The sequence below is a fragment of the Clarias gariepinus genome, chromosome 27 (genome assembly GCF_024256425.1).
Source record: "Clarias gariepinus isolate MV-2021 ecotype Netherlands chromosome 27, CGAR_prim_01v2, whole genome shotgun sequence".
NCBI classification, from domain to species: domain Eukaryota; kingdom Metazoa; phylum Chordata; class Actinopteri; order Siluriformes; family Clariidae; genus Clarias; species Clarias gariepinus.
In genome coordinates this window covers 6222935-6243513 of record NC_071126.1, presented here as the reverse complement: position 1 = coordinate 6243513, position 20579 = coordinate 6222935, and the positions used below count along the sequence as shown (strand labels likewise).

Below are 20579 nucleotides of genomic sequence, written 5' to 3'. Positions count from 1 at the left end.
TTATGTATGTACTTATTTATTTCATGTACAGTACTAGTCAAAAAAAAAATTTGAACACACCATCTTATTAGTGATTTAAAAACCCTCAAACTCATATGTGTTAATTAAACAATTAACACATATGGAATTATGTAATTAATAATTATGTAATTAAGTAAAGACATGAAGGTCTGGAATAGTTCTTAAAGGAACAGTATTGTCAAATGCCTTTGCAAAACCCATCAAGCACCATGATGAAACTGGTTCTCATGAAGACCATCCCAGGAAAGCAAGACCAAAACATACCTCTGCTGCAGAGGAGATGTTCATTTAGAGTTTCCAGCCTCAGAAATCACCAATTAACAGCATCTCGGATTAGAGATGTTATGAAGACTTTACAGAGGTACGTAGCAGACACATCTCAATATCACTGTTCAATTATTTTGCCAAAAGTATTATTCAGCATTATTTTACAGTGTAGTAAGAAATAAAAGCAGAAAAGAACATGGAGTTAAGCGTGTCCAAGTTTTGGACATCTGTATACTTTTTTTTTTTTTTTGCAACCCTAGACATTGGATTAGCCAACCTTGTATAGTATATAAATGCTTTAAAAATGTTTTTTTTTTTTTTAATGACTTAATGATTACTTAAGGTAAGAAATAACATTTTCATAATTTCATTTTTGACTTTACAGGTTATGAGGATGCATGTGGCCTAAATTCAGTCTATTGTCTCCCTCATTCCTGCCTGCACAGGACTCTAGATGTAACAGTCTATGGAGTAAATAATGTACACTGAGTAAGGGAGCAATTTAGACAAGGCTTTAATGTTCCCTGATGCATACACAAGGGATTTTTGGAAGACTCATGTCAACTTAATGTCAGACGCATTCTCAACTCAATCTTTTAAAAACAAAACAAAAAAAATTTCCATTTCTACCTGACAAAATATCTTCTGTTTTCTTTCTGGGAATCGATTTGTTTTCCGTTCCGTGTATCCAAATAGAGTTACTGTAGCACTTAAAAAAATATATTCACAGAGCAAAAGCCTTGAAGGTTTCACTGTTTCACAATATGACCAAGTTCTAAATAAAAATAAATATAAATAAATAAAATGGAATTTAAAAAAATTGCACAAATCATTCATTAGTCACAATAACGAGTTCTCTTTAACCAAAACATCTTAACAACTGTGCAGTCAAAATAACCAGCTGTGATATCATTCATTAGCTTCCAGAGAAATATGAAAACACCTCACCCATTCATTCCTGCATCGGTCTTCTTATTACAGTACCGTACTGACACATACACTCACAGACTTCAATTTCTTTTATTATTTTTCTCCCCTGATTGACTGGGTTCTCCGGAAAGTCACAAAGGAACCTGACTTTTTACGTGTCTAGTGTTACATTGCGATGCCATTTGACATATCTGCAAAGGTGCATGGCCGTTTCTGACCTGACATCCGTGACACGATGTAAATAACAGAGTATAAATAAGTATTACAAGATTGCTAGAGTGACAGCAGCAGAGAAACATCATGTTTTTGTCCCCTGACTCAAATGTATTTTTTTTTTTTATTTACCAAGGATTTTTTTTTTGCCACAAACAACAGTAAACATTCTCTGTAGTAAAGTATAAGGCTTATTTTTTATAATAAAATTACAATATGTATGGCTTACAGTTGAAGATAATCTGCTGGACTTCAAATAGGTGAGTAAACGGAATTACCTAAATGAGCACATTTCCCAAACACAGCAAGAAACATTTTTAAATTTGTGTACGAGTGTCATTCAAGTCAACCAGGGACTGAAATTCCTCATGAATAAATGCAAATAAAATTGTTTAGCTTTAGTTACAGTGTAAGGCATATTTTATAATTACAGATTTCACACATAAGAAGACTTAAGCTGTAAGCACAGTACAGTGTGGAGACTCTTGGCCACAGTCAAACATTTGAATGGTGCAAATATTTTTAAAAAAGGCACTGCATCTGTAAATGATGATCCTGGCAGAGGTGGCTCAGAGCACACTGTTGTTCCCGTGAACATTCAGGCAGTTGATTGCTTGATCCTTGAAAATTGACTGACAACTTGCAGAAGAGACGCATCCACCTGTGGAAACTGTACACACAATGCATTACCAACACTACTTGCACATTACAGAAAATGGGCTGGCAGATACAGTATTGCCACATCCTCTATACAGTCCAGACCTTGCTCCAAGTCATTTCCACATGTTCATTTTGTCAACAAAAATAATGATAAAAATTATTCCATTTTAGTCAAATACTACCAATGAAACTAAATCGAAATAGGCTGCCAAAATGAACACTGGTTTGGGCCATTAAAGATTGAATAAGTGATTTAGTATAGTAAGGAATTACATAGAGAGAAATAAAGGGAGTTTGTGCTTCCATAATTCATAAATGTCCAAGTTTGCATTGAACACCCCATGCCCTTATAACAATTGAGAAAGGTAAGAAATGTAAAGAATGCAAAAATGGGTAGTATTTTTGTAAAGAAAAAAAATAATAAAAGCAAGGAATCCTGTTTACTGATTAAACAGTTGTTGTGTTTCTCATGTTGTGTTCACACGAATAAAAATCCACTTTAAACCACAAATGTGTTTCAAAGGTCACCTGTAAACGTATTGTAATATTTCAGTTGAGAGCTGTGACAGAAATCCCGGCCTCGTACCGGCCATGTAGAGGAACGAATAAAGCGCCGCCACTGTCTGTCCTCTGGGATTTCTGAGAAAAGAAAGAAGACAATGAATTCAGACTTCACTCTCAATCCATAGCTTTCAAACCTTCCAATCAGATGATGAAAAAAAAAAATGTCCACGGAGGTGACGATGAATAGAAACAGAGCAATGAGAAGAAAAAGAAAAATTCTCATGCTAAATTAAAATAGATATTTGTCTGCTTGGACAGTATTAAAGTGTTTCATGTTATATGTATATATAGTACAGTATGGCATATTTGTGTCTTTTCCTACCTTCTGTCTCAATCTTTTAAGGAAGGAGATTAAATAGTGGTGGGCTGCTAGAGCAGTGATAACATGCCAGCGCTTCCGCCCGATAGATAGGAGGTGCATTAAACTGAGAATTCATGTCCTCACTTTAATATTACCTGCAACTGGAGGGGGTTGAAAGATAACACGGAGAAAGTGCCTGCTGAGAAAGCGCGGCTATGTAATGGTTTAAAGATTCAGAAGCAGGCATTCAGCGAATGGTGACAGGCGAACCAAGCGCACGGCTAATGTTTTGGACCTGCTGTTTATGCATGACATGCTCAGAGAGCAGTGCAATGCAGAGAGACAGATAGCATGATATTATAGCAGGGAGGATGATGAAGCAGGCAAGCCAACACATGTATGTATGAGACTTTGAAATAGACTAAAATCTGCTACCGTGCTGCTTGAGGGCACGAGTGCAAATTTTCATGTAAAATATATAAAAATGTATGCGTCAGCCTTCTCTATGTGCTGTATTAGAAATATATCACTAGCAGCATTCATTTAGCAAACCTTGCAATTCAAAGTGGCCTTTTTTTCTTTTCCTGAAAGTAATTAAAATCTCATTGTAGAAAGTCATTACAGAGTAGGAAGAACTGTCATCTGTAGTTCTGAATGTTGCTTCATAGCTTTGTGTTTTTATGCACAGCTTTGATGAATGTCATCTATTTGTAAAGCATTTGGTACAACATCAGTCATATGGTTGGACACGAACCATTTTCTTTTGTTTGTAACCCCGTTTCTATGTTTGTTTCTAGATTCATTTATTAATTCGTTCATCTTTAGTAATCACTTTATCCCAGTCAGGGCCAAGGTGGATCTGCAGTACAGGTAGGAGATGTATATCAAAAATGATATTTCTGTATTTTTAGGCTGAAAGGAGATACATGATACATGCGGATTTTCTACAAACTGGGCTTTACTACAAAGTGTTCAGCTGAAAGCCGAAGTCACATGTAAGATGTCACAAGGACTTAAATTATAGTTATTAAAACAGAATGACAGAACGTCATTAAAATAAAATGTAAATGCAGGGTTTCATGCTCTCATGCCCTGTTTACAACATGCTGCTACACATGAGAATATATATTTTATATATATAAAACAAAGCTGTCATTTTGTTTTGATGACAGCTTTGTATACCCCTGGCAATCTCTCAGTCAGCCTCATCAGGCAGTCACCCTTTCCAACAATCTTGAAGGAGTTCCCAGAAGTGTTGAGCACTTGGCTGCTTTTTCTTCTCTCTTTGATCCAAGTCGACCCAAAGCCATCTCAAATACTGTAGATTTAGATCTAGTGATTGTGGAGGCCAGGTCATCTGATGCAGCACTCCATCACTCTCCTTCTTGGATAAATAACTCTTACATAACCTAGAGGTGTGTTTGGGGTCATTGTCCTGTTGGAAAACAAATGCTGGTCACACTAAGTGCAAACCAGATGGGATGGGATGCTGCTGCACAATGCTGTGGTGGCCATGCTGGTTAAGTGTGCCCTCAGTTTTGACTATGTTACCAATAGTGTCACCAGCAAAGCACCCCACATGATCACATGTTTACACTGGGAGCAACACATTCAGGAACTCTAACAAAGACATGGTGGGTAGAAGCAAACATCTCAAATTTGAACTCATCACTCTAAAAGACTCTTTTAAATTGTTCCCCTAATCTAATGTCTATTCCTTGTGTTTCTTGGCCTAAGCAAGTCTCTTCTGCTTGTTGTTCTGTTGGCAAGAAATGTCACAGATTCACTTTTGCCAAGGCAAACTTGTAAATAAATAATAAAAAAACATTCCAGGTGACTATCTTGTGAATCTGGTAAGAGAATGCCATGCATGTGCCAATATGCCATCAATGCTAAACTTTTTACAATACAATATTGTTATAAGTTGTATTTTACAATACAACTGTTATAAGTTGGATATATTCAGTATTAATGTACAAAAAAAAAAAAAAACTACAGAAAAAGTATGTATTTCAAACTCTTGTCAATATATTGCATATATTAGAAATTCATACATGTGCATACATTTCTCATTCATTTCTGTATGGGATTAGTCACCTTCTCTTGGACGTTAAGGAGGTTTCGACACCTGCATTTAAATTTACCTAAACATAGGAATAAATTGTAGCAAGTGACTGATGTAAACCGTGAAATCAATAAGTATGTTAAAGCTTTACGGCTGGGGTTGCAGCAGCAGCACAAAGTAAAATACACTCTTTGTAGTGCAGTTTACGGCTCTGATAATGTCATGTAGTAGAACAATGTACACAACATATTTTCATTTAGACTATTTTTAACTTTTTGACATAACACTATCAGTTTGCACTCACACTGTGCACTATGTACTTTCAACAAATTGCAAATTGTCAGAACACTGGGTTACACACAGATGCAGAGGAAGAGATCGGACGGGGCTGTGTGAAGCATGAGAGATGCAAACACTGGCATGGTTTCACAGGAGAAACACTAACATTCAGGTAAAGAATGGCTTTAATTAACCACCTCGTAAAATGTGAAAGAAAAGAAATGTGGTGTCGAGACACAAGCAATAACTAACTCTAAAGAAAAAAAAAACAGGATCAGAAAATCTACAGCAATGGAAAGGCTTGGTATTAACTGCTATACTCTGCAGTGAATGGATGGTGTGTAAGTTGTGGCTGTGATTAAAGTTATTGGGTGGAGTCAGCGAACCTAAATGTGACAAGACCATGCTGCGTTCCATTTCACAGTCTACGTACCTGCTACCTATGCAGGGCATGTTGGTTAAGAGTTCTGTACTTCCCTGGCCAAATTTCTCCATTAGGAACTCCCTGCAATATTACAAACATAGACATAATTTTCTCCATGCGTTACCATGGTAGCTAAAACATCTCAGATACCTGTTGCTGCTATTGAAACATTTCACAATGCTGGAATAAAATATTCAATATACTGTATATTAAGGCAAAATCCTGATATATTACACAACATATTTTATTGGAATGTAAATAACCTGTGATTAAATGTGATTTGATTAACACTGTCAATCCTAAATCCTAGACCAATATCATGTAATATAAACCATTTATATATACACACACACACACACACACTATATTGCCAAAAGTATTCACTCTCCCATCCAAATTTAATCAGGTCTTCCAATCACTTACATGGTTACAGGTGTATATTCAAGCACCTAGCCATGCAGACGCTTCTACAAACATTTTTTAAGGAATGGGCTGCTCTCAAGAGCTCAGTGAATTCCAGCGTGGTACCATGATAGGATGTCACCTGCGTAATAGGTCCAGTCCTGAAGTTTCCTTGCTAATTACTTATTCACAGCCAGTGATACAGTGGAACATTAGATTTTGAGGAATTTGGTCTGCAAGCATTTTGCAAGATGAATTTTTTTTTTAAATACATTTTAACTTGATAAATAAGCAAGGTCTTTACATATGAGTAGGAATGTTGCTTTGTCTGATCGTCACATGATCACGACTGAACCAATGGTTTTTCTCCCAGTCACACTGAGGGATTGTGGGTAATTGTCTTCAATGCCCAGTCTCAGTACGCGTCACTCGTACATTCAACATCCGTGCGCGTGTGTACTGTTTATTATGACAATGTAGCCACGTGTATTTGCGCATGTGTAAAGTAAAAGCTAGTGTTATTAGAGAGGTTCCTTGTAAAAAATCCAGTTTCCAGAGTCTCGCTCTCAGTCTCTCTGTCTCTGTGTGTATGTGCGTGAAGAGTTCCTTGTTAAAGACGTTTCTCATGTGTGTGTGTGTGCAGAGTTACGGAAACACTGCCTTCTTTTCAAAGGTGAAGTGCAGGTTAATTTGTTTTATGTTTACATTTTGTATTAATTACTTTTAGATAAATATTTTTGGGTTGCATCGAAGTTTTCATTATTTCTTATGGGGAGAAACTGCTTTGATATACGATGCTTCAATATACAAGCATGCTTCCGGAAAATTTTTTTTTTTTTAAACAAGGTTTAACTTTATATACAGTGCCACTTTTTCTACATTTTATGTTACAGCCTTATTTTAAAATGGATTAAATTCATTTTTTTCCTCAGAATTCTACACACAACACCCCATAATGACAACATGAAAAAAGTTTACTTGAGATTTTTGGGAATTTATTAAAAAAAAAATTGAGAAAGCACATAAGTATTCACAGCCTTGGCAAAAACGAGCTCAGACGCATCCTGTTTTCCCTGATCATCCTTGAGATGTTTCTGCAGCTTAATTGGAGTCCACCTGTGGTAAATTCAGTTGATTGGACATGATCTGGAAAGGCCGCACCTGTCTATATAAGGTCCCACAGTCGACAGTTCATGTCAGAGCACAAACCAAGCATGAAGTCAAAGGAATTGTCTGTAGACCTCCGAGACAGGATTGTCTCAAGGCACAAATCTGGAGAAGGTTACAGAAATATTTCTGCTTCTTTGAAGGTCCCAATGAGCACAGTAGCATCCATCATCTGTAAGTGGAAGAAGCTTGAAACCACCAGGACTCTTCCTAGAGCTGGCCGGCCATCTAAACTGAGCTCCACCATATAGGCCTGATTGGTGGATTGCTGCAGAGATGGTTGTCCTTTTGGAATGTTCTCCTCTCCTTACAAAGGACCTCTGGAGCTCTGACAGAGTGACCATCGGGTTCTTGGTCACCTCCCTGACTAAGACCTTTCTCTCCCAATAGCGCAATTGGAAAGGACAGTAAATGAGCCACAAAGTGGTACTGTATGCCACAGAGCGTGGTCAGCAGATGCTGAGACGCATAGGCACAGAGGTCACCAACTTTTTGAAGAGGCAACAGGTACAGACCTCCAAACTTCATTTGGCCTCAAGATTAGCTCAAGACCAATGCGTAGAGAGTTTAATGGAATTGGTTAACATGGTCGAGCAGCTGCATCCAAGCCATACATCATACACAGTGCAACGCATCAGATGTACCGGAAGTATCGGATGCAGTGGTGTAAAGCATGCTGCTATTGGACTCTAGAGCAGTGGAAATGTGTTCTCTGGAGGGACAAATCACACTTCTCTGTTTGGCAAGTTTGGTGTAGAGAGCGATTATAACGTTGTGGTTGTTTTTCAGGAATTGGGCTCAGCCCCTTAGTTCCAGTGAAATGAACTCTTAACGCTTCAGCATACCAAGACATTTTGGACAATTTCATGCTCCCAACTTTGTGGGAACAGTTTGAGGATAGCTTCTTCCTGTTTCAACATGACCGCACACCACTGCACAAAGCAGGGTCCATGAAGACATGGATGAGCAGTTTGGTATGGAAGAACCTGACCTCAACCCGAGAGAACACCTTTGGGATTAATTAGAGTAGAGACTGCGGGCCAGGCCTTCTCGTCTCAGTGTCTGATCTCACAAACGCACTTCTGGAAGAATGGTCAAAAATTCCCATAAACACACTTCTAAACCTTGTGGAAAACCTTCTCAGAAGAGCTGAAGCTGTTATAGCTGCAAAGGGTGCACCAGCATTTTTTTTTACATATTAAGAATTGGATGTTATTAATGAGTGTGTGTGTGTGTGTGTGTGTGTGTGTGTGTGTGTGTGTGTGTGTGTGTGTGTGTGTGTGTGTGTGTGTAAAAAATTATAGGGAAAAAACAATTGTATGATGTGTATTATATTAATGTAATAATAATAACATTATTATAATAATAACATATAACATATATTGTATAAATGTGTTAGTGTGCATATAAACAATACATTTAGTAGTAAAATACTTATACAAGTTTTTCTTTTCCTGAAGTGTGTGTATATATATATTTGTATGTGTGTGTAAATAGAGATACGATAAATATATCTGTCCATTATTTATTTTATTATTGTTATGTAATATAATATAAGGTCATCTTTGATAATAATAAATGGTATATAGCATTTAGCTTTCCAGCAAAGCGCAATGATTGATGGGTCATTTTACTCATCCAGTTGTAGGAAAATGTTGAACCACTGCTCACTTGTTCCCTTCACTGTTCACAGATCCTTTTGAACTGAGCACTTTGGCTCCCTTTGGTTCGGAATCTACTTATAGATATGAGGAATTAGGCAATATACACACTGTGCACAAATGTCACAAAATGGTCATGCACAAACGTACGGCAGGAGATTTAAATAATAAATAATTAAATAAACTAAGCTAATTGTTATTACGAAAATACCTACATAGAACCGAGTGCTGAGTGGATGAAGAAGGACAGGAGCTGATGTGATTGGATATTCACTTATGAATTCCTTTTCCACAACACAAACATTGTGCTCCACTACGGTCAATTTAGAAACACCAATCCGCCCATTCCACATCCCATTAGACTGTGTGGGAAACTGGAGGTCCCCGTAGCAAAGAAAGGGGAGAACATGCAAACTCTACCCATACAGGGTAGCATAAAAATAATAATGTATAAAATTCTTTCACTTCACATTCATTGTACTCACAAGCATATTGGTCTTACCCATAATTCTGAATAATAGGATATTAAATCTGTGGCAAAGGAAATTGATAGACCATCTGGAAGATCAATTCTTTTGAACAAATGCAGAGAATTTATAACTTGTCCAAAATAACTTTTTGTCTGTTATTAACCCGTCTGGGATCTGAAATGACTTTACCAGTACTGTGACTGCTGCATAAATGAGGTGTTCCTGAATGCATTAAAAAATGGACAATTTGTTGTTGCAGGTTCAAATCCAGGATTACATAAATCCAAAAAGAAGTGGGAGGCAGACATAAATATAATGGTTGATGCAGAACTTTGGTCAGACTTATGTCAAGCTGAAATCAATCCTGGTTCATGAATTTTTTTTTAACCTAAACCTTATTAACCACCACAGTGGTTATAGCTGTAACGGAGAAACAACACTGACGTAGTGGTTAGCCCTGTTGACCTGCATCTCCAGGGTTGAGGTTTTGATTCCTGCTTCGGGTCTGTGTGTGGAGTTTGCACGTTCTCCCTGTGCTTGGTGGGTTTCCTCCCGAAGACAAGCAGATTAGGTTGTTTCCAAATTGAATGTAGTGTGTGTGTGTGTGTGTGTGCACTATTTATTTATTTATTTTAATTAAGGGCTGCATTCTGCTGGAACACATGAATTTTTAGAAACATGTATAACATTTCTTAAAATGTATTTGCCTTCCTTGGACTGTACCCAATAGGCAGAGCGAGGACTGTAGGGCACCTTTAGAACTAGAGATGTATTATCGACATCTTCAGCGCTAATTTCCTAATGTCCTAATACTGAAATTGCCTTGAGGATGCCCCAAAGACCTCTTAAGGAGTCTTAAGTTTAAAAAAGACCTTTTTATAGAATGACCCGAAGGCTAGTGTGCATGCCAACTGGGTATGGTCACACTATCTAAACGATCTATTACTACCTATCTACAGTATAATTGTCTGCAATAAATTCATACTTTGTATTGTAGTAATGCATTGTCCTTTTATTCTGTTTATTATTAGCAGCCAGGCCTACAAACGTAACTCAGTTACACCAGTTCTGTCAGGAGGAATGGGCTAATATACACTGTGAAAGGCAATTTAAACACTTTAAAGGCAATGCTAGCAAACACTAAAGTTTAAGTAAACTTCTGACCCACTGGGAGTGAGATGAATGGAATACAAGCTGAAACAAATCCTTTTTCTCTAATGTTCTTTAGACATTTCACATTCTTAAAATGAATTGACCGAAGACAGGAAATGTTCACTAGGATTAACAGTCCGGAATTGTGAAAAATAAAGTTTAAAAGTATTTGTCTAAGGTGCATGTGAATATATTTATAATAATTGTTTATATAATTACATGTTACATGGGAAATTATGGAAGAGCAAGCAAATCCAACCCTTTCCCTGTTCGCCATATGTAAGGGGCTAGAACACACTTTGAGACAGAACACAGGGCACTGGATTAAAGTCATTAACTGTGCAATGGGTGATTGAAATGGGGTGCTGTGAATGTGTCTTATGCTGTATGCAGACATCTGGAGCATTTAGCTGTTAGCTTATAACACTGCCAGTGCAACCCAGGGAACACAGTGCAATCACCGATGTGTGAGATAGTGCTTGGATGAAAATCAGATTTGAGAGTCCTACATACACACCACAGTGGAGCTGTTGAAATCTGGTCTACATAACCAGGGCAAGAGAATGTGCTGGGGGGAAAGACTGCAGGATAGAAAGAGAGAGAGAGAGAGAGAGAGAGAGAGAGAGAGAGATCCCTGTATCAGTTGATCAATGTCATCACCATCCTCAAGCCAGCAGAGCACAGCTTATTTTTAGCCTCTGAGACTCCAACTGACTCAGTCTCTTAACACGTACGCTCACGCATACACTGCTTTTGCCTAACAAGGAGATGAGAGCACCAACATACAGCTGAGATTTTAATGAAAACAAGCGGGAGGAGAGAAACGAGTAAGGGAGCGGTGCAAATATGAAACAGCATATAAAAATATAGGGAACCTACAGAAGGTGGACGCAGGGATAAGGGCCGGATGGAGGCAGAAGGGGAGCTGCTCGTTCTGCCTGATTTATATGAGCTGCAGCATCAAGCTTGGCCTGATGCCTTTGCACACTGTCACTCGCTCAGTCTCACACGAGCGCAGGGACAGAAGGAGGCAGCACTTTGATGTTGGCACAATAATCCCAATTCTTGGGAAGGAAGAAAAAAAGAAGAAGAGAGAGTGACAGACCAAGGACAGCTTCTAGAGATGTGATTGTGGAGTCACAAAGAATATGTTTTGAGTGTGTGTGTGTTTCTGTACTGTACAGGATGCATAGATGCACATGCTTATTAGTTAAATAGCTACAGCCACTGGGATAGGGTTTCAAACAGGAATAATTATAAATAATTATAAATCATTAGAAATATTAGATAAAATGTTTTTTTTAGGCTCCTGGGAATAAAACTATTTATTTTTTTATTAATAAAAATTATAAAGATAATAATTATTATTATTATATAACATTAAGAGCACGTAGCCACTAATTAAATAAATAATAATGATAAAAAAAAAAAGAAACAAGATTGGTGGTTAGCACTGTCAATTTACACCTTCAGTATCTGGGTTTGATTCCTGCCTCGGGTCTATGTCCATGGAGTTGCATGTTTTTCTTGTGCTTGGTAGGTTTTCTCCAGGTACTCAAAAACATGTGGGTTAGTGTGTGTATGTGTGTAAGCCCTGTAATGGATTGGCACCCCATTCAGGGTGTACCCCGCCTTGTGCCCCAGGGAAAGGCTCCAGGCCCCCCGTGACCCTGTATACAGGATACAGCGGTATAGACGATGAGTGAGTGAGTGAGTGAGTAAAAAAAAGCCAAGAGGATTGGCACTATTTCCAAAAATTAAATTTTTATTGGCCAGATGGGCAGCGATGGGTCATAACATCAACAAGTAACAGTAAACAAGCTCACTGAACTCTTCGTAGCTGCCAATCAGTAAGCAGCTGTTGATCGACTGCTGTCAGTCACCTGAGTGTGTATTGAGCACTTACACACACTGGTCGTTTAGACTAGTGCTGCTTCGCGGAGTTTCCTGTCAAAACGTATGTGGATGCAATGATGGAACAAATTTATAGTCAGGTCTGTAAAACAATTACAGTTTTATGAGAAGGTTGCAATCATGAACTCATTAATGAACTCTTTCATGCTACATTTACACCCCCCCCCCCCTCACCCCAACAAAAACAAAAAAGGTTACGCTGTTAAAGCATGCGATCATGTCAAATCTGTGTGGATTTAAAAGTGGTTGTGTTTTCATAGAAGAGTACAGGGCTGGAACAACACTCATAGTATGAGAGGAAAATAATGCACAGGGATTATAAACTGTACACACTGCAACAAAGGTCATCTTAGCAAGAGAGCATATCTGGAATCTAGTCGAATCTATCTTAATGTAATATTTCTTATTCTTATAAAGATTCAAATAAACTAAAAATACCATTATGAAGCCTATTTCTGAAAAATGTTCCTGCTTTTAAGGATTCATTTTCTGGTTCTGTTGGCAGATTTGTTTTTTGTTTCAATTTTTGCAGATTTTACCCATTCATTTCTAATGAAGAAGAATAAAAAGCAATTTAAAGCTAAGTAATTGTAACGTGCAAGAGTCTTTCTTCATATTTTGTTTCCAGACTTTTTGGGATTTTTTTATGTAGCCTTAAAGAATAGTTCTCCAGGCTCCCTGAAGGACTTAGCTCTTATTTTCAGTCCAGTCCCTGTACATGATCAGTTTCAGAAGAATGTCAAGACAGCCACACAGTGACCAATAAATCATTCAAGCATAAAGTCATCTAATTTAGAGCATGAACCAGTGAGAAACAAGTGCAGATGATGACAGATGATCAGGCCGGTGATTAGTATACTGGTGATGATGAATGCTGGCTGGTTGGAACAGGCGAGAGGGGAAATGAGGTTGCTGCTGAGGTTATTGCATAAACAACCAATTGTTTTATTATATGTTCAGGTATTTTTTATTTAATCTTCATTATTTAATTTAATACGCATAAATGAGGTGGTGATATTTGCACAATACTGTATATATATAAATATATAAATATACTTATTTATTGTAACCTTATGATAAGAAATAGTAGAAGATTTTGACTAGATTTTTAGATATTTCCCTTTGCTAAGATTAGATTTTTTTGGCAGTGTGGAAAATGATTCACAAATGGAATAAGGTATAGATTTACAAAATTGACCACAGACTTGAAATTCATTAAAAATATATTTTGGCACTGCATTTAGTTCTAATTACTTTTGACAGGTAATTACCTCCGTACTGCTCGGCCCTTCTGTGACTACAGCTTGTAATCAACACACACACACGCACACACACACACACACACACACACACACACACACTTTTTTAAATGGAGAGACAGCAGCAGTGTTTCCAAAATTTTCTCCATCTTGATGTTGTTCACTTCAAATACACAAGATATCACCAGTCTGTATAATGTGTAACAGGAAATGAGCGAATTTAGACACAAGGCAGCCAAAGAAAATAAAAAAATATAAATCTAATTCATTTCTGCTGGCATATACAGCCTAAACAGGTACAGGGGAGGGTTGTATACATATCTGGATTAAGCTGCTGCCCCGCTGGTGCTGAGTCTCTCCAACAGTTGACATGTTGATGATTTTTGTAGGTAAATCGATTTCAGAAATACCTTTTTATACCGAAAAAAGATAGAAACATGCAAAAAAAAATGCCTTTTGTCTGTAGGAAATTATACATATACAACTCTTTCATACTCCTTGTATTTCCTCATAGACTACATCAACAACAAAAAAGAAGGGAAAAAAACTATGTACACAACATTTAATTTACAGTGCAGTTTAAAAAAAGGAACAAAAGAAGGAATACCATAGGTTGACTAAGGCAGGTGGAGATCGAACAAAAATATGAGTTTTATTTGTTTGTGAAACACGTCATAAAAAAGAAAGAAAAATTATATAATAATTTTAATAATAATAAATCAGGATCCTAACAAAAAAGGTTACGCTACCAAATGATGATGAGGTTTCCCCTTTTTTTCACCAGCTGCATAAGTTAAACTTTTTTGGTGAAAATGAAACAAACAAACAAACAAACAAAAAAAAACTGTAAACTGTAAATAGTTTTTAAAAAAAAAGAAGAAGAAGCAATGCCATGAAACTTGACATCTAATTTCTACTGTACAATGCTGTTCTGTCAGTCTCATTTCTTCTTCGGGGTGAGGCGTGATGGCGTGTAAGAGCGCCATGCTGTGATGTACAAACAGAAGCGTGGCGAAGCATAACCATTTTCTATAAACAGGCTCACAACAGAACTACTCCAAAACTCAGAGCCAATAAAGCCAATGGATGGAAACCAATCAGTCAAAAAAATGTACAAAAAGGCACATAATATCCCAGTGCTTCTGTACTGTGAGATTCAAGTGTAACTGAGCGTTCGTTTTTTTTTTCCATAACACCTGGACGCTTTTTTTTTTAGTCGTCGTTTCCTCCGTACATGTCGGCTAGTTTGCGAAATCTTGGTCCCCATTCGTTGAGGTAGTCGTAGTCCTGCTCGCCTCCGGAGCTGGACGAGTGCAGTGAGCTGAGCGAGCCAGCCGTAGAGCCACTGCCCTCGTAGTCGAACACCAGCAATGAATCGTATGGGGGGGCCGTGGGGTCCGTATCAGCCGCCTTCAGACCCTGAACAAGAAAGAGACATGGAGTTTTTTCATAATATTAGAAAACAATCCAATGACAAACTTGGGAAAATATTTACAACAGAGTGCCATTTAGAAATATTTCATGGGCTGAAGTGAACCCATTGCAGGGCTCTCAAGTGTTGTAGCCTTGGGAGGAAAATGAGAAATGGAAGATGGTAAAGGACAGCTGTGGTCAGGAAAGGAGGGGGAAAGAGGATGGATGAAGGAATAGAAAGGATGGAGAGAAGATGAGATGTTGAGCAATGAAAAGGGAAGGACAATAATACATGAAAAGAAAATCATGGAAGAAGACAGGAGTTTGGAAAAGCAGCCCTAATAACCAATTATTTGTCCACACACTAGACATTAAACCTGAAAAAAGGTTTCTAAGAAATGTACCGTATCGAAAGAGGCTGGGAGCCTATCCCAGGGTATGTACTCAGGGTACTAGGCAGGGTGCCAATCAATTGCAGGGCGCAACCACACACACTCACACACTACAGGGATTTTGAAAATTCCAGTTAGCCTTTGCTGCATGTTTTTGGACTATGGGAGGAAACCAGAGTACCCGAGGAAACCGCAAGGGGAATGTGCAAACTCCCCACACACAGACCCAAGGCGCGAATCGAACCCTTGATGAGGTGTTAAGACACATTGCAGTTATTATATAAAGTTTACAGCTTAAATGATATTCTATAGGCAGGACCCTACACGTATAATCTATAGTGCAATTAGAACATCATTATGCAGAGCTACAATCACAAGCTGGTCTACACGGTATTGATTGAATACGGCATCCTGAGTGTGCTGGTAATGAATAAATAGGAAAAGAATACGTTCTAGGAAAATAGCATAACATCAGCCAGTAGATATGATTCTACTCCGCTTAAACGGAGGCGTACCTGCGGTTACTTAAGCTCATATCTGATCTTTAATTCATTTCCAGTTTTAAAGATTTTCTCACTTTTCCCTGCTGGGCTCCCAATACAATTTAGTACTTAAAAGGATTTCTTTCTCTCGCTCCCCCTGTGTGCGTGTATGTGTATGTGTGTGTGTGTAAAACATGCTCATCTACAGTCCGCTGAGGACGATACTGAATACCTAAGCCAGTCTAATGTCCATCTAAACTAATAGGATTGAGGTCCAATTAGCCAATCAATCACCATTAGCTCTTATCACTGGTGCCATCCAGCAGTTTATATGGCGAGACAGAACACATCCGCACATGCACACACACACAAAGACGCATTCACACACGCACGCACACAAACAAACCTCGTGGATGAAGTCTCCGATGTCTCCAGGGTGCGGGGCGGCTGAGCGAAGTGGGTAGCTGGGCTCAGGGTGCAGCGGGCGTTCGTCCAGCCGGCGGATTCCAACTGGCTTCACCAGGTCGTGCTCGAGAGTGTCTGGCTGCTGCAGCTGACTCAGATCATAATCCTGCAAACACAGAGACACATGCACGTACGCAAACGGTGAGGAAACAACAAGAAAGGAAGAGTGACAGCTTTTGTTCTACCATGTGAATGTTCTGAATTATTGGTACCCACAGATCAGTACCCCACAGCATACAAATACGACCCTGTCACTTTTTATACCTAAACTATATGTTTCCTTAAATCAGCAGCGTTCGTACCTGGTCCTCCTCTCCTCCTCCTTCCTCGTCGTATTTCAGGATGTTGTCTCGAACATCGTCCTCCGGGTCGATCAGCAACTGCTTGGCATGCCGCTCCTTATCTCTCCTCTTCATCCACATCACGAACATCAGCACTAGCACTACACAGAGCGCGTGCAGAGAAGCAAATGCAGAAAGAGAAAATGTTATACAAAATGATTCATGCCTAGCCCTTAGCATAAAGGGAGTCTCGAGGGTGATAAAACTATTCTTTTTCCTCATTCCTTAAAGCATAAACACTTTATATGTATAGGGGTTTATATACACACAATAGGGAGTACTGTAACTCACCCAGCAGGATGATGATGCAGATGAGAATGGCAATGATGGCTCCGGTGCCTAAACCGGCAGCCATTATGCGCTCCATGTCCACGCAGTCTCCGTGATGGTCACATTGGCACACCTTCACACGCAAGTGTGAGGTGTTGGCCATCGGCAGGTTTCCGGAGTCCGTGATGATGATGGGAACATCGTAGATTCCGCTCTGGAGATACCCAATTCTTAGGCTCAGCTGGACATAATCACCTACGTCGGGAACAGCAATAAAACGAAATGTCAGCTTGAATAAGAATAAAACTACATTTCATAGTGCATTGCGTTTGCATTATTATGTCACATATCTACAATGGGACTTTTGACTGTACAGAATAAGAGTGAACACAACCTTTATTTCTCTATATACTCCCCTGCTACACTAACGCACTTAACCCAGTGTTTCACTAGTGCTCGGACACCATCAAGGTAGACAGTTTTTTTTAGTATGCTAAAGCCATGATCTGACTGCCAGCTTCAAATTTGAAATGCTTGCCTCCCAGGAACTCTTTTAACGGCGGATCGTCATTCACGGACGTACGGACTTCTTTACAATGTTTGCACCATTCCAATGTTTTACTGAAGCTAAGTGCCTCCTCACTGTACATTCTGGATGTCTTCTGTCAATTCTTATTTGTAAAATCTATAATGTCTTCACGAGAGATTTCATCACCAGGCATGGTTTGACACAAACTTCCCTTTTATAATAACATAAGAATTAAAGTGTAACTAAAACTACTTCATTACTTTTTCAAAAAGGAGCCATTTAACAGTTACAGATTCCCAGTTTGCTCAGATTACAGACTTTTAGGAGTTTTATCATAAAAACATGTTGGAAAGTGCCTTGGCTATGCAGCACTACATGTAAGTGTGAATGGAGGTATAACAGATTAAATCAGTTCCTGGGCATGATAGAAATTTTTTGTGTGTAGTGTGAAAGCTCCCTTAGAAAACTGACCAAGACAAATGGTAAAAATCTTAGCTTGCTTCATATTAGCTGTGCTTGCTGAAATATTAAAATGTAAAATCAGTCATGCAATTACACATTCTGGCAAAAGTTCTGGGAAGAGGGGTGAGATGGATAAAGTGTTTCTGATATTATTCAGCCATGTGTCGTACCGCTGAGACGGGAAAGCGTCCAGTTGCGGCGGATATCAGCGGGTCGGTGGGCTAGCTCGAAGGCGAATGGCCCGGCGTTGGGGTTCAGGTCTCCGTCCACAGCTGTTATGTTGATAGCATTAGGGTTAGGTCTCTCACACATCTCGATTTCTTGGGGAAAGACGCGTGGTGCGTTATCATTAATATCCAACAGATAGATCTGCAGTGTGCCTGTTCCACTTGCAGGAGGAATACCTGCACAAAAAGAAAGAAAGAAAGAAAGAAAGAAAAAAATTACAATTAAAAAAACTATTCTTTACTACAGTGGCTGTCAATTTAGTCTGACCGTGAGAGAAAAACTCTTGAACCACTAAGCTATTGTATGAAATATTTATGACATGCATAATCAGAGGATAGATAAAATTGTCAATCATAGACAGTAGACACTGCCCACGAGCTATTCAGCATCTCCTGCCTCTTCATCAGAACATTTTCAGTCACTTGGGGAGAGCTTGAAAAGAGAAGAGCACTAAGTGTCAGCCCTCCTTAGATGATCAGGCTGAATGAAGGGAGCCTTGGGAGAGGAAGCGGCGCCGCTAGAGTGTTGCAATCCAACTCCATGAGTGGCCTACTGTGAGTGAGGCACTCTGGGACCACAGGTTAACAGAGTGTTTACAGAGATGGGATCACTCCTTCACAGACCTATGAGTGTGTTTAAATGGGTGTGTAAGAGAGAGGATTTTTTTTTCTTTTACACTGAGGTGACTCAAGGAAAATGTCAATAACAGCAGAAGAGCTGAGCAGACGTCTGTAGTCACATTCACACAAACAAGTCGGAAAAATAGGGATGTTTCGACTCTTTTGAAACATGTAAGGAGTTTTATAGTTTTAGAAGTGAAAGCGTGCGAGCTTATTTATGTATGGGTGTTTCTACGTGTATGCCTGTGGCTATTAGCTCATAATTGTTCCCTGCAGCTCAGATCAATGGAGTTACTCATCCAATGTGTAACCTGTAATGGATTAAAACTGAGTTGCAACCCACGCGTGCGTGCGCGTGCACACACACACACACACATATGCGCACACACTACTAACCATTATCAGAAGCCATAAAGGTAGCATTGTAGAGGTTGTTCCTGACGTACGGGGATTCACGGTCAAGTAGGGCGATAGTGGAGATTCGCCCATTATTTGGGTCGATTTCCAGCCAGTTAGCAGGGTCAAATAGCTTGGAGTACCTACAACATAAAGAAAAAACACCACACATTGTTTAAAGGTTCTGTTAAAAGTAGTGTCATCGAAAATAACTATTGAGCTAAGATACATTCCATCATCTCAAGATGACATTTATTACCTACCCCACCCCAACTATTGAGCTAAGATACATTCCATCATCTCAAGATGACATTTATTACCTATCTTTCACTAGATAAATGAGATCTAGTGAAAGATCCAATGTGTTGTGTACAAGGGTAAGTCAAAGATTATCTGCACTCCAGTTATATTAAAACTTGGCTGTTGGCTTATCAGCGCTTTCCGTTCAAGGCTACTGTCTCCCCAGTCACTGCTGTTCAGGTGTGAACGTGTTACATCAGTTAATTTGTAACTGCGTTGCGAGCAAAAATGGATGCCTCACTGATTTGCACGAAAGAAGAGCAGCAAATGATTAGTGATTAGTTTTTTGGTGGTCTAAGGGTGTATCTGGTGCCGTTATTTATCAAAGACTTTATGCACAGTATGGAGGACGTGTTTTGCTGCGAAAAAGTGTGTATAAATGGATAGAGAAGTTTAAGGAAGTTTGCATCAAAAAGGAGCTGGACGCCTGTCTACACTGTCCACACTCCAAGACTTTTGAGGTGTTGAAGCATCCTCCCCTGAACCCCTTCCCCTAAAAGCAGCTTAGCACTGTCGCAATGCACTTCCAGGGTCTGGGTTCTTTTATTAAAATTAATTTTGTGCGGATCATTTTTGACTCACCCTCAGAGTTTGCTTTGCCTAAACATGATGTAGCAATACAACATAATAACTATGCATGGCGAGCTAGCACTGAGGAGCATCACACCACTGTAAAAAAAGGACACTTCACTAAATCAAAGACACTGAAAAAGAAGCCTGGATCTGTCACATATACAGTACATTACAGCAGACCGGCTTGTTAGTAATTTGGGGTCTTGGTGCAAGATTAGCCCTTGTACAGCACCCCTGGACCAGAGAGGGTGCTCAAGGGCCCAAAACAGGCAGCTTGGCAGTGCTGGGGCTCGATCCGCCAGACTTCTGATCAGTAACCCAGAGCGTTTGCCTTTGAGCCACCACGGCCCCAGAGATGC

General features: G+C 39.1%; 1 protein-coding gene across 1 annotated transcript in view; it reads right to left on the bottom strand.

The window, feature by feature from the left end:
• Window positions 1-12329: 12329 nt before the first annotated feature.
• cdh2 (cadherin 2, type 1, N-cadherin (neuronal)) overlaps window positions 12330-20579 on the bottom strand; it is a 49920-nt gene continuing 41670 nt past the window's right edge. The window contains exons 11-16 of the mRNA XM_053489114.1: window positions 19348-19490; window positions 18274-18507; window positions 17134-17367; window positions 16804-16943; window positions 16443-16607; window positions 12330-15168 (exon numbers count right to left, since the gene is read on the bottom strand). Of these exons, the coding sequence (XP_053345089.1) occupies window positions 14962-15168; window positions 16443-16607; window positions 16804-16943; window positions 17134-17367; window positions 18274-18507; window positions 19348-19490 (1123 nt within the window). The 3' untranslated portion in view covers window positions 12330-14961. The remainder of the gene's footprint in view (window positions 15169-16442; window positions 16608-16803; window positions 16944-17133; window positions 17368-18273; window positions 18508-19347; window positions 19491-20579) is intronic.